The sequence below is a fragment of the Ilyonectria robusta genome (assembly GCF_021365365.1).
Source record: "Ilyonectria robusta strain PMI_751 chromosome Unknown BGZ61scaffold_45, whole genome shotgun sequence".
Lineage (NCBI taxonomy): Eukaryota > Fungi > Ascomycota > Sordariomycetes > Hypocreales > Nectriaceae > Ilyonectria > Ilyonectria robusta.
In genome coordinates this window covers 225,182-237,742 of record NW_025764479.1, presented here as the reverse complement: position 1 = coordinate 237,742, position 12,561 = coordinate 225,182, and the positions used below count along the sequence as shown (strand labels likewise).

General features: G+C 49.1%; 5 protein-coding genes across 5 annotated transcripts; 2 read left to right on the top strand and 3 right to left on the bottom strand.

The window, feature by feature from the left end:
* Window positions 1-1,714: 1,714 nt before the first annotated feature.
* On the bottom strand, window positions 1,715-2,661 carry BGZ61DRAFT_540612 (kinase-like domain-containing protein; the record flags this gene model as incomplete). The annotated part of the gene is made up of 2 exons (XM_046254935.1): window positions 1,715-2,124; window positions 2,178-2,661. The coding sequence occupies 2 exons, from the start codon at window positions 2,659-2,661 to the stop codon at window positions 1,715-1,717; spliced, it is 894 nt and encodes a 297-aa protein (XP_046095303.1).
* A 533-nt stretch (window positions 2,662-3,194) lies between these two features.
* Window positions 3,195-3,857, top strand: BGZ61DRAFT_540611 (uncharacterized protein; the record flags this gene model as incomplete). Its single annotated transcript, XM_046254934.1, has 2 exons — window positions 3,195-3,644; window positions 3,729-3,857. 2 exons carry the CDS (start codon window positions 3,195-3,197, stop codon window positions 3,855-3,857), a joined length of 579 nt encoding a protein of 192 aa, XP_046095302.1.
* Window positions 3,858-6,006: 2,149 nt separating this feature from the next.
* On the bottom strand, window positions 6,007-7,707 carry BGZ61DRAFT_371312 (heterokaryon incompatibility protein-domain-containing protein; the record flags this gene model as incomplete). The annotated part of the gene is made up of 1 exon (XM_046242088.1): window positions 6,007-7,707. One exon carries the CDS (start codon window positions 7,705-7,707, stop codon window positions 6,007-6,009), a length of 1,701 nt encoding a protein of 566 aa, XP_046095301.1.
* A 609-nt stretch (window positions 7,708-8,316) lies between these two features.
* On the top strand, window positions 8,317-8,718 carry BGZ61DRAFT_486296 (uncharacterized protein; the record flags this gene model as incomplete). Its single annotated transcript, XM_046249844.1, has 1 exon — window positions 8,317-8,718. One exon carries the CDS (start codon window positions 8,317-8,319, stop codon window positions 8,716-8,718), a length of 402 nt encoding a protein of 133 aa, XP_046095300.1.
* A 1,016-nt stretch (window positions 8,719-9,734) lies between these two features.
* On the bottom strand, window positions 9,735-11,196 carry BGZ61DRAFT_371434 (uncharacterized protein; the record flags this gene model as incomplete). Its single annotated transcript, XM_046242103.1, has 6 exons — window positions 9,735-10,223; window positions 10,276-10,542; window positions 10,607-10,708; window positions 10,783-10,853; window positions 10,910-10,946; window positions 11,005-11,196. The coding sequence occupies 6 exons, from the start codon at window positions 11,194-11,196 to the stop codon at window positions 9,735-9,737; spliced, it is 1,158 nt and encodes a 385-aa protein (XP_046095299.1).
* Between the last annotated feature and the right edge of the window lie 1,365 nt (window positions 11,197-12,561).

Genomic DNA, 12,561 nt, shown 5'->3' with positions numbered 1-12,561 from the left:
GCCAATCTGCTGCTGCCATCTTTCTCTTTTCCTTGTTTCTTTTTATTCCTTCTATAAGTATACTTTTTTCCCTTCTCTTTCTCTTTCTCTCTTTTTTCCCCTTTTTTCTTTCAGAGCTGGGAGAGATAGAAGGGCGGCCCGTACTCCTCAGGGGCGGTATCTGGCGACAGGTATTTGGGGCCCCCTGTTTCGGCCCCCACGGGCCTTTGTGTGGGGCAGAATCCCCTCACCGCCCGGTATCTGGGGTCGGATACTGCCAACCTAGCAGTTAGGAGCGACGTTTGCACCTTTTCAATAAGTGACGATTCAGAAGATAGAAGAAGTAAGCTGATGGCGGCTTCCGTGAAGTGGCCTTGAGGAACGAAGTTGGTTAATGGGATGTGAGATGTCTACGGGCCTCATATACCTTTCGACCTCTCCTGTAATCTAACTGGTAATAGCGATAATCGCAATGACAGGATGAGACTACAGACCACACTACCGAATGATAACATGATAGCCCATACTTGCAGCAAGTTAGAAAGGAACATCTCAATTCCTCATTACATATTCGACACCTTGATTAACGGCTGTCCCGAGACCTGCCTCACTCCCTGACCCGCACTACTGCCTGCAGATTAACCATGCGTCATATATCCTGCCGTCCATTCATGCGCATAGTTCATTGTATTCGTCGCTGACTCTCCAGCACGCACCCTGGTGCGGCAGATACCTGCCTCAACTTGGAGTTGGCCTGGGATATGAAGCCTTGAACCATGAGGGTGTAGCCGCCCGAGAAGGTGAGGGGTCAGCTATCCCTTCAACTGTGGAAAGCCTCCATGGCGGTCACTACAGGGGTGTTAAGCCAATTAAAATCTAAGCATGAAAGTTACATCTTTCTCCCCCTAAATTAGCCTATGATGACATGGTTCCCTGGGCTGCAGGTGTTCTGTTGTCCCGAAGAACGCGCAGACGCATCGCGACCATTGACACGACAAAATCGGCAATGGGTGTATCAGCGAGACCAATTGGCTCAGATATCAAGGACTGTAAACACCAGAAGAGTCCAAACTTGCGAGACGTCATGGTAACTGAGCCCAGCACAATAACCGCCAGCATAGAGTCCAAACCAAGCTTGAGCATGAGCACAGAAGTCTTCACTAGGGTTCCGATTCAGATACCAGCACTTTAGAAGGTCGTCCCGTCAGATCAAGTTACTTCGAGATTCTTCTTCTACCATCCTTCCCAAGTCGATAAAAAGTTCTGACCTATGGCAGACGAAACTATTAAGTAGCTAGGTCAGCGCCCCGACGCTCCCCCGACTATGGCAGAGGGCCTCCAACCCGAAACTCAGTTGGAGGTGGACGTAAGTCTTCCGTCAGTCTAGGTAATGTGCCTACCGCGAGTTCTAGCATAATAAAGCCCTTTACGCTGCCGACACAAAATATTTTAATATGCAAAGAGCGGGTATCTCTCCCTTCAGCCCATTTGGCAGAACAATTTCATGCGGCCGTTCCCGAGAGATCGAAGGGTCATAATCCTTGCCACTGAGATTACAGCAAGGCAGATATAGTAAACAGACTCGAAACACGGTTCCTGACGCATCACGATTAGAGGGCCAGCAAGTATACAGCACAGCATCGGCACGCCGAGAGCATTGCTATAACGGCGAAAGCATAGCTAAGTAACAATTCAGGTACCTGCTCGCAGGCCTATGATGACTTAAGCAACAGCCTCAGATGTTAGACAACATGAAATACAGCCACGGGTGGTAAAACCTCTCCTCATCCACTGTATCAATGACCTCAGGCAGATAACTGGTATGCCATTCCCCTTGAAGGGCAGAATTGAATTCCTCATCCACGATGCCTACTCGCCGTGCCTTACAATACTCCCAATATGAAGGATACCATCCTGATTGGCCCCAATCAAGAATCCCCACGACCTTTGGGTTAGGGCCATACGATAATAATATATTGGGGGGACAAAGATCGTTATGGGTAAAGACAATCGGAATATCGTCGCTAATGTCGATTCCACATGTATCATGGAACTTTTGTGCCGCATCTGCGCCTAGGAACGGCCCTGCACGCTCTGGCTGGCCAGCAACGAAAATGTCGTTTAGCGGGCGCTTTCCTACACTCCCTGTTTGTATTAGACTAAATGGGAGATGGGAAGGCAATGGTATGATAACTTACCAATATATCTGTCTGATTCCTGGGTCAAAGCCCTCCAGGCGTTCACCATAGATCTTAGCTCCTTGCAGACAGCCTGCCGTTCACTTTCATTCATAGTGCTAAATCTTGCCTGTAGAGTATCACCCTCGACCAGAGACATGTATATGAACTTTTGGCCGCCATCTTCAGCCCAGCCGAAGACCTCAGGGACTGGGACACAGCCTTGTAGTCGCTCACGCATCAATACCTGGGCCTCAACCTCGGCGATAGTAACGTTGGCTCCATACTTGACGGCTAGTCCCAGGGATGGGACGATAACGGGGGGTGGATGGTTCAAGGATGCGGCACGGTAGTGGCCAGAGGCCTCATTCAGGGCTCTGATCTCTGCCGGTGAGGGTAGCGCGGGCGCTCTGCGCTCTTGGAAGAAACTGGACTGGGAGTAGACCTTGGCGGTTGGTGTCGGTGCGGAGCACGCGCTTAGCTCTGGGATATCATTTGTCGCCATCAAAGCTGAAGAGTGGCCAGTGTTTCCAAGCGCTAGGTGTGATTCCTTGACGAAATATGAGGGGGATTGCGGGCGGTAAGGATAGCAGTCCTGGTTGGTTGGGTCGGTTGGATGGAGTAAGGCCTGGGGTTTTCTGCCAAGGTTGACCGCCTAGTCGCGACCTTGATGATACCACAACGACCCACTTGCCCAGGTTGCCAGGCACCTGAAACTTAGTTGAACTAAAACACAAAGCCAACAGGCGAACAACCTTAGAAAATCGAGATTCAGTCCAATCACCCGTTCCATTTTGTCGCGCGGTAGAAGCGTATGATTATCTTTAGACAATGCTCTGCTCCCGATGCCTTCCATTTCGGAATGGGCAGAGGTATAAAGCTCTGCCCTTCAACCAAGACAAATGTCTTCACAACTCAGCATCCACACTCTTCCTTTCTACTATATTCCATCTGTCGACTTCTTGTTAAATTCGGTTCCTGTTTTTCATTTCCGGTTCTTTTTTTCTGGATCAAGATCGAATAGAGCAGTATATAGAGATGCCTCCTCCTCCTCCTCCTCCTCTGCCACCATCCTTCAATGCTGCTGTTCCTGCCTCTGGTCCAGCACCACCCGTCGTTGCCAACAAAGGTCCAGCTGGAGCCTTGTTGGTTGAGCTGATTGTATATAACGGCTCTCCTTTCAAGGACCATTGGGCATACTTTGTACAATCAAGCTTTCACCCTTCCATTGGCGTCATTATCCACGCGACTGGTGATGTCAGGAACGGCTTCAGGTTCGAGGTCAAAAGGAACTATGATTTCGCGGTTACTTCCACTATACCTACATCCAGGATTCCGCTGCAGTGGATTGACGGCAAGTTCCTGAACGAAAGGGCTATGCTTAACACCGGCGTCTACAAGGCTGATAACGTTCCTGTTTGCCCCTTTGAGAAAAGTGTACACAAGGTCAAGGCACCTGAAAAGTCACTGAACGCTGCCAGACAGAGTGTAAGCCCCCCCTCCATAACCATCAACATCCCATAAGCAACAGCCAATCACCATCTGTGGTATGGCTAACATCGAGACTTGTAGGGTGTCCCTCAAAAGAGGGTTGTGCAGAGGAATTGCCAGACATGGATCGTTGAGTCCGCCGATCAACTGGTCGCAGATCGTATTCTCAGTCCAGAGGTTGCCGCTTATCTGCATGCAGTCAAGCAGTAAATTAACTACTGTGAGGTTGGTTTTATGGCGGGATAAGCGGCCACCCATGATGACTAAGTCGCTTGAATTTTGTCTCAGGATACCGGATAAATTTTAAAATATTTATAAATACAGTCTTTTCCATTCTATAAGCAGCCCACCCCTCATTTTCTCGGCCGATAATTTGTATGTTATTATTGGTGTTAGCTGTTTCCTGGGCAGAAAGCTTGCAACAGACTCTCGGAGTAGCGCGGTGAAAGGAATATGGAGTTCGGGGTAAATCTAGCCATGATTGACCCAATGGATTGTGCACAATCCGGTGATTGGGGACACTGCAAGTCCGCCGGCACTTTTGCCTTTGACAATGTTGGTCTACTTAAAACAAGCGACGTAACCTTGCCCTAAATTAGTAAATTAGATGGCCTGCTTTCTGGTGATTGCAATGTTCATGCGCTGGAAGGCCCCCAAAGCCCATTACCTAACGACGCGAAAAAACAGTTTGGGGCTGGCACGAGATGCTCTGCGCGGGTCATGCTAGCGCCGAGGGCCCTCATTGGATGAACGACAAACTTAACAATTAGAGCGGCAGGTGCCCGATTCTATCCGCCGCAGGTCACATCAATCCGGTTCCGATTTTCGAATCCCGTATATCACGCTCATTACGTTCAGAGGAGCCCATCGGAACGCCGAATTCCGTGAGGTCTAGGCAAATACTCTGACACGTCCGCTTTGACTATATGCTGGCCCGGTTTGGGCGAGCTTAGAGAAGAACAGTCTCGTCAGAAAAGCCTCTTGTTTCGACCACACAGTAGTGGTACAGAAGAGGATGCCTTGGCCCAAGACACGCTGTCGCTGATAAACGGTTATATTTTAGCAGTGAAGAGAGAGATATGTGCTTTTGTTCCTTTTGGCACAGGAAAGCGGCTCCGGCCACTGCTACGTTTTCTCTTCTAGTGTGGTAGCTGTGCAGTCGGGCGTGGTGTCTGGCTGTGACGCCTTCGACGTTGTACAGACTGACGACGGGTGCTGGGCGATTGTGAATGACAACGACATCGCCTTAGCCGACTTCTATGCCTGGAACCTAGGCGTCTAGGACGACTGCTCGGGACTGTAGGCCAATGTGTATGTTTTATTAAGGTGTAGAGATGCGTCAGGGAAAAGGAAAGGGGCGCGGATATGGTACCGCTGAAGCCAGATTATGAGAGCTCCAATCGTCTTGTGACTCAATAATATACACAGGCACCGATAATATGGAGGTTCAGAGCAATGACGCGACTGCCGCTCGTCCCATCTACTATGTTTCTGGCTTGCCCTCGTGGTAGCACCAATCATCTATGGAGCTCAGTATAAGCGGGATTTCAATATAACCCTTAAGCCATTGGGATACCTTATATAGTAACCCTGGGTAATTCTGGCTGAAAGTCCGCTGAATAGTAGCCAGGCCAAGCAATTATCTACAACCATTGCATATTTACGCACTGGTGCAATTTTTATAACATCTCTTCTCGTCGCGAGCAGAATCACCTAGAATTATGCAGAACCGTGGTCTGTCTTATAGGGGTTCCGTGTAAGAACCTGTCGACTCCGAAGCTGCTGATCCCTCATCTTCATCTTCATACCATCCGGGGGAGACGCGTAAATCAGGTAATTGCGATCAAATGGGGCATCCAACATCAAACCCTCGAGCGTTTTCACACGAGAGACAGCCACATGGCTTAACCCAGTCTGGAAATCCCATGTCCCAATCTGCCCAATCTTCAAAGGTCCTAAGGAGTGACCTTTGGTCGGCTGATGCGGCCTTTTTGTCTGACATTGCGATGTTCGAAGATAGGGGCAAAATTGATCTAAAATAGGGAATAAAAACCGTACGGATCTTAGCGCAGCTAGCTTGTTCAAACAAATGAGACTCTTAATTGTTGGATCCGTCACGGTCAATTTGATCAAATGGATAGTGTTCAAAGCAGTATGATGATGTGATGATTGCTTGTGCCGGTCATCCGGACCGGCTGGAAGAGGGTTATCAGACCCCCCTTCTTACTAAGGTCAGTCTATCAGTCTATCAGAGGTTTCGTAATACAGGGTCATCTTCCAACAATAGTCAAGTATGGGGAGGATATTCGACTATCAGCCTCACTATGGAGGCCAAGAACCCTAAGCATGAAGGATAGAACTACACTATGGAAATGTTTCGATGCTCTCCTTCTTGATCTGAGCTAAGCACGATCGGAACCTCCCAAGCGTTGTTCGGCACGTGATGAAGATCTCCTGCTTCGAAAAGCCCCCGCCGTACGAAACGCTCTGGATCCTGAGATACCTTCACCAAAACTAACCCTAGACTCATGCGCGGTCTGTAGTAAGGTGCCACATCAAGTAACCACACTTGCTGGGGCCGTAGATAAACGTCCCATGCTATTTTGACGTATATTCCATTCTTAAGCGATGGGATGGGTGGATTCATCATAACTTGCTCGGCTATAGAGCCGTGCCAGTATGCTTCCCGGATATATCCCGTAATATCAAGACGAAGATGTCCCTCACTGTCCTCAACAACCTCTATCATTTTAAATGAGTCGTTCAAAGTCCGTAATTCGACGCCTGTTTCATACCACACTCCGTCCGGTAATGTCGCCCAAGACCACGAAGGTCCGGAAATTTGTTCCGTATCAATCTGTTCTAGATCCAATGGGGATTTTTTCCTCCAAAGAATTTGCCGAGCAGCGTCAGTTTTCCATATTCCTGCATAGCATTCTGACTTCGGCCAGCCGACAAGAGGTGCGAGGCGCGATATTGACTCGGAGAAAGCAAGTAGCCTGTCACTTGCCCGGGTATATTTGCGGAACGAGTATTCTTCAACAATTTTCAGCCAGGCTTGGAATCTCCAGTTGATTTGTTCATTAGACTCAAAAGAATCCGGGGAACCTGAGAATGCCTGGTCTGACATGTGTTCTGGACTGCCAATTTCGAAAGAGGGGTCACCACCGTCGACCGCGTTAGATCGGAGGCATTTCCATCGAACCTGCCGCGAGCCAAAACTGAGAACACGTGTAGAGACCAAATGCTCTTGCCATGTCCATATTCGCATATGCACAGGCTCCTCGTCTGAAGCACTATCGAGACTCTTTTCACACAGGAATACGGAGCCTTTCTTATTCTGGTCTCCAAGACTCAATTCAAAAGGTAGTTCATAGATGGATCCATAGCACTTATCTGCGTCTCTGAGTTTTAAAAATCCCTCATCGCAGTGTGAGGCACTGGCAGCGGAGACAAGAACGTCAGCTTGCTTGTAAAACTCGACCATTCTGTCTAATTGATGGTTTCTCTCGTAGTCGTCATCTTGAACAATGCATAAAGCATCAATCCAAATGAAACGGTAGCCGACATGTCGAGTCACTTGAATCAGATCTCGAATGGTCTTGGGTAAATTTGCGAGTTGGATGCCGTCTTCCATCCTCGATTCTACGTTCGCCTGTGTTGTTTGAGTTTGACGGATAGCGTCTCCTTGCAAGCCAGTGCCCCAAGCGTAACTGGCGATGGCATACTTCCACGTAGTTGCAGAGTCGGACGTAACCAGACGGACAATAGGTGCATCAACTGGGCCGGCATCGATTAGTCGCTTAGGTATAACGAATCTACGACGCTGCTTGCGAAGGTGTTCGTTGCAGTCGGGGTGATCCTTTCGGCAGTGGTTTAAGCGTCGCTTCATCCAAGAAAGGTTGTTACTTGACCAAGGGTAAAGGTTTAAAGGTGGAATTCCGATAAATTTGAAAGTAGGATGACCTATAGCACCTTCATTAGAAAATCCATGAGCGAGGGGCGGGAGTAAGACTGCACTCAGACCTTTTGAGACAAATGAAGATAACTTGTCTTCCATTTCAGCTACAAGGTAGCGTTGACGTGGCTTGACTTGATTTGCTACTTGGTCGCAGCATCAATATCCAAATCTGCTCCCTGGACTCTTCGAACGTGCGCCCCAATACTTCTGGATCACCTTCAACCACGCCACTCTTCTCTCCTGCGACTTGAATACCCGATACTTTACCGATCCTTTTCCCGGCTCCAACCACCATTCGTTCTTGGTGTTGCGCAAAGACAAATAACCCAACCCACTCTCCCCGTGCCGGTCCTCCATTCGCATCATCCAATAAACTGCGCAGTATATCCGATAACTGTCCTATCCCCAACCACGCCCGCATGTGCTCAATCTGGTCTCGCCGCCAATCGATGCTCTCCTCAGAGTACGCTTCAGCTCCCCGTGCACTCCCTTCGGCTCCCTGTGTATCTAGCCCAATTAGGAATAGTATAATATAGATCCTAACCGCCTGCTGCATAAGGGATCGCGCTCACAATTTCAATTTCCCAATTGGGAAATGCTAACAGACTACATGATATTCTTAATTAAAGATTTCAACTTCAACTTGCCATCCGTCTCCCTGTCCGCCGAGAGGAAAGAGAAAAAATGAGCGACGCAGCTCACGCCACCATGGCTCGCTGGAGAAAGTGCTGTTCAGCGCTGGATCGGGCCGAAAACCTAGTCTCGGTAGACCTTTGGCTGGACACGAGCGAGCCCGAGTGGCGATTCACTCTAAGCTCGGTGATGCGGGGGAATGCAAACCCGTATCAGTTTGGCGAGAGGCTAGCCAGCGTCTTGACGGTTAACATTCCTGTCAACCCAAACAGAGCTGAAGCTTGGAAGGAAGTGGCCAATGTTGAGCCGCAGTTTGCGATTCGCGCCCGCGGCTGGCCAACTTACAGAGCTGCGCCTGACATAAGTCCAAACCTCATTATTGAGATATGGAGTGCTTTCGAACCTGGGGTTCCTCGGCCGCCGGCGATAAGTGTTCGACGCTGGCCTAATCGGTCTCCCTTCTTGAGACGATATTGAGAGATCTACTGCATCTTGATTGTTGGCATGGTATACTTGGCTTCTTATTCGGCCATCCATCGCTCTGGATACGAGGTGTAGAGGTGTATAGGAAATAAGATATATAACCTCGGCGAGTTAATCACTTCAATTCTCAGCCTTGAACTCATACACTAAACAGCTAGCCTGGTTGATACCACCCACACCCCCGTTGACGCACCTCTTGTAGTTGTCAATAAGGAGCTCTTGAGACTTAGTATATCCTGAATTCTCCTCGCCCAGGGGATTCACAGAATACATCTCGGTTTGGCCTATCTCGAACTCGCATCCGTCCTTCCAGTATATCAAGAGGTTAGGGTGCCCTAGTACACAAATAACCAGAGGGGGGACTAGAAGGTCAATAGTTAAAAAAAAAAAAAACGAGCAATAGTATTAACAATATTCCTTCCAATCTATATTGAACTGATATGGCACGCTGTTAATAACGGTATGAAATTTTATAAAAGTGCCTGCTTCTCCGGCTTTGACGGCGCTGATAGCTGTTCCAGCACAAGGCCAACCAGAATACCGCCGCACCCAACTCTCATGCATGTCATCATGGTCAACAAACGCGTCAGCACCGTAGCATATGTCGCCTTGCATCTTGAGGGCTTTGTTTGGCCTCTCTTCCGGGGGTTTTTCTTCCTCATCAGGATTGTTCATGACGTATTTTGCCGTGCCAAAATCGAACTCCAGTTTGCCAGTCTTGTATTTAGCGTGCGAGCCATAGGTACCTGCTGGAAGGTCAGTGATTGTTTTTCCTAGACAAATATTAGGTCCATTGACGTACATTGTGCGAACTTTCCAAACACATCAACAGAACTGTAGGCTGAGCAACCGTCCTCTGTGGTAGTCTCCAGTGCCAAATCGAATGTCCAGCCCTCATATGAGTCGAGGCCCAAATCAGACGTCCTTCTTGGTTCTCTATCTCTCGTTTCCATTCATATCAAGTCTTAATGTCATACACTGCATCTATAATCAGGGCTTCTTTCCACACCCTACTTTACCAGCTTCACAGTCTGTGAAACCTCTTTTTCTACCATTATACCCATCTTGAGGTCTTTTTCTGGTGACCAAGTGCCAACTTTCCCGTCCGTCGGCCTAGGTTCTCTTGATGCCGTCGCCCTTGACTGGATACGACCCTCGCTTCTGATGTCACCGAGCTCCAGACTCTCTTCGGACTCCCCCACGGTCATAAACCCGCTTCTCATTTTTGATCCCATCTTGGGAGCAGTGTTGGCCGAATTTTGAAAGTTTCGCGATTCGTACGACGGTCCATATTGGTCGGTTCGTTTCGCGCTGGACAAAAAGCGTCGGAAAAGCTTGTCGAATATTGGTCGCAGCAGAGGGGAGCACGCAACGAGAATAACGACACCACACTCAGCATATGTCCACGTTATTACTTCGGGTACGGAATAGGAGAAGTCGTCGAAATCGATTTTGCGAAGGGAGACTAAACGGATGATGGCAAAGACGACAGAGCTAAGCTGGCAGTCAGCGAACTATAACGAGTCTATCAGGAGGAGCGACTTACACAACGCCAATGCCAAATATGCCAAAAAGTGCCATCTTGTACGGTTTCTTGACCTGCAAGCCCCAAATCACAGGGATAGGCAGAAGGCACATTGCCACATCGACGATGACATTGATGATACTGACGGCGGTATAGCCTGCAATTTGATCCCCACATGTGCCATCAGCTGTAGGATCCCAATTCTTTTGGACGGGACGGCATATCAACAAGCCGATGAGGAGTGTCATGATCATCCACGCTGCCTGGACAACGATGATAATCCAAGTGCAAATCTAAGTCCACCGTGAATGATCAGCCATTTGGTTACGATGGCGCAGGAGGGCAGTTATGGCTTACCCAAAACATACGAACTGCGAAGACGCGCTTAAGCATCCAGAGAATGCTCCATTTGCTTGTGCACATTGAAAGACCGTACAAGCCTTGAACGGCCAACATGCTCTGGTGGTGATGTCATTAATGTGAGCAACATAATACCTTCAACAAGTGGTTCAAGTAGTTGGTTAGAAACTTACTTGTGTCAACCTTGCGACGTGGCCTTTGCCCAATTGATTCATATGATAGCCAACGCCACCAAAATACAGCACTAGATGCATTTGTTAGGATTGCTGATAGCCTTGGTGGGCTTATTCTAGAACGTACGCAAGAAAAACGCCACTACCATGCCATAATAGGCAGCCTGTTGAAGTAGTGAGTGGATTAATCACCATAAGCCTGCTGAAATATCGTTTTCATACCACAGAGACGTAGAACAAGGTATCCTCGACGTTTAGGGGCGTATGTCGCACCCGTCGCGCATATAACCGGAGCGCAGACCAGACGGCAATCAAGACGCAGAAGATGATGACCGTCAACAAAGCTTGACGAACCTCTGGCCGTGGATTAAGCGGCACGACCGTCGTCGTAAGTTTGTCAGTATCAGACGCCATCGCGGCTCGTGGCGACTCGTGGAGCCGGCAGCGTGGCTTGAGATCCGTTGAGAAGAACCGTTCGACTGCAACGTGTGGGGGAAGGGCAGGACCGTGTTTTTCATCATATGTTGATCGTTTTCTCTCCGTTGGGGCCCGAGAACCGAGAAATGTTCCTGGAAAGGAGCGAATGTGGCATCTGCCCAAGGGCGGTAGACGAATCGCCGCTTTTTCCACCCAGGGTTGCATTTTCGCTCTGCCTCGTCAGCGCAGGTTGATCATCAGGGGTCTTGTGAAGTAGTACCTGGGGGCTTACCAGGGTGATTCCACAGGTATGACGTGATGCAAGAGGCCTTCTCCATTGAGCAAGCATATCATGTTCTTGGCATGCAGCCAGTCTCAGTTACCCTTCGCCTTCCCAACTGGTTATTACCTGGCTATTTGACATGATGCGTGGCTAATCAATACACTACCTCCCACCATCAATGTTTTAGACGAACGGGTGCAAAATCGTGTTGCTTCGGCGCTCTCTTTCGGCGACAAAAGCCATCAAACCCTTGCACCACCATACTTTCCACTACTGTGAGCGCACAGTTGTAAGATGCAGACAAGGGGTGCGGAACCTGCCCCCGTCATGCCGACCCCAGTGAGGATACGTGGAGGCAATCCACCATGATTATCGCGGGGCAGTCCGGGAGCTAGTTAATTTAGCAGCTTGTTCAACGACAAGGGGGGTTCGGAAGAGTTTCCCCTCGTGCCGACCCTGGCGAAGTCACATGGAGACAATCGACCGAGGCCTGCGGCGTAGCCATCCAAGAGCTATGTAGCGCTGTTGTTTAACTGATCTCGGCTGTACTCTGTATTCGTGGTGCGATCGTCGAGCGCTAGAGCAATTATCTTCCTTCCTTTGAGCCACAGGATCCACCCACAGCCCTGGTAAACGGTCACAAATTTATTAAACGCGGGGTGTTCTCTGCGTGAATGTGAATCCCGTCCTCTCTCCTCTGCTTCCAGACCAATGGGCCAATGGCTTTATCCAGACCAGTAAAAGGTTGGGAGTTAAATGAAGACAAAAAAAGCATTTCACATCTGGTGAAAGGAACTTGGGACTCAAGATTTGCTCGACGTTTTGGCGAGTGACAGTCAAAGGGCCTCTACATTAGCAGTTGTGTGATTGATGGATGCACAACGGAGTCAGCGATATCGGCAGTGCTACGCTGTGTTGGCTTGGCATCACACCAAATGCAGGGGTACCAGCCGATACGTTTTACGAATACAGGGATGCCATTCCTAGAGACCAATATGGTAGGCCGTAACTACTGCGTGGTAGACTCTGTTTGCAGGCCCTGCATTTGACCTGCTGGGACCCATGTTTATGCAGATACT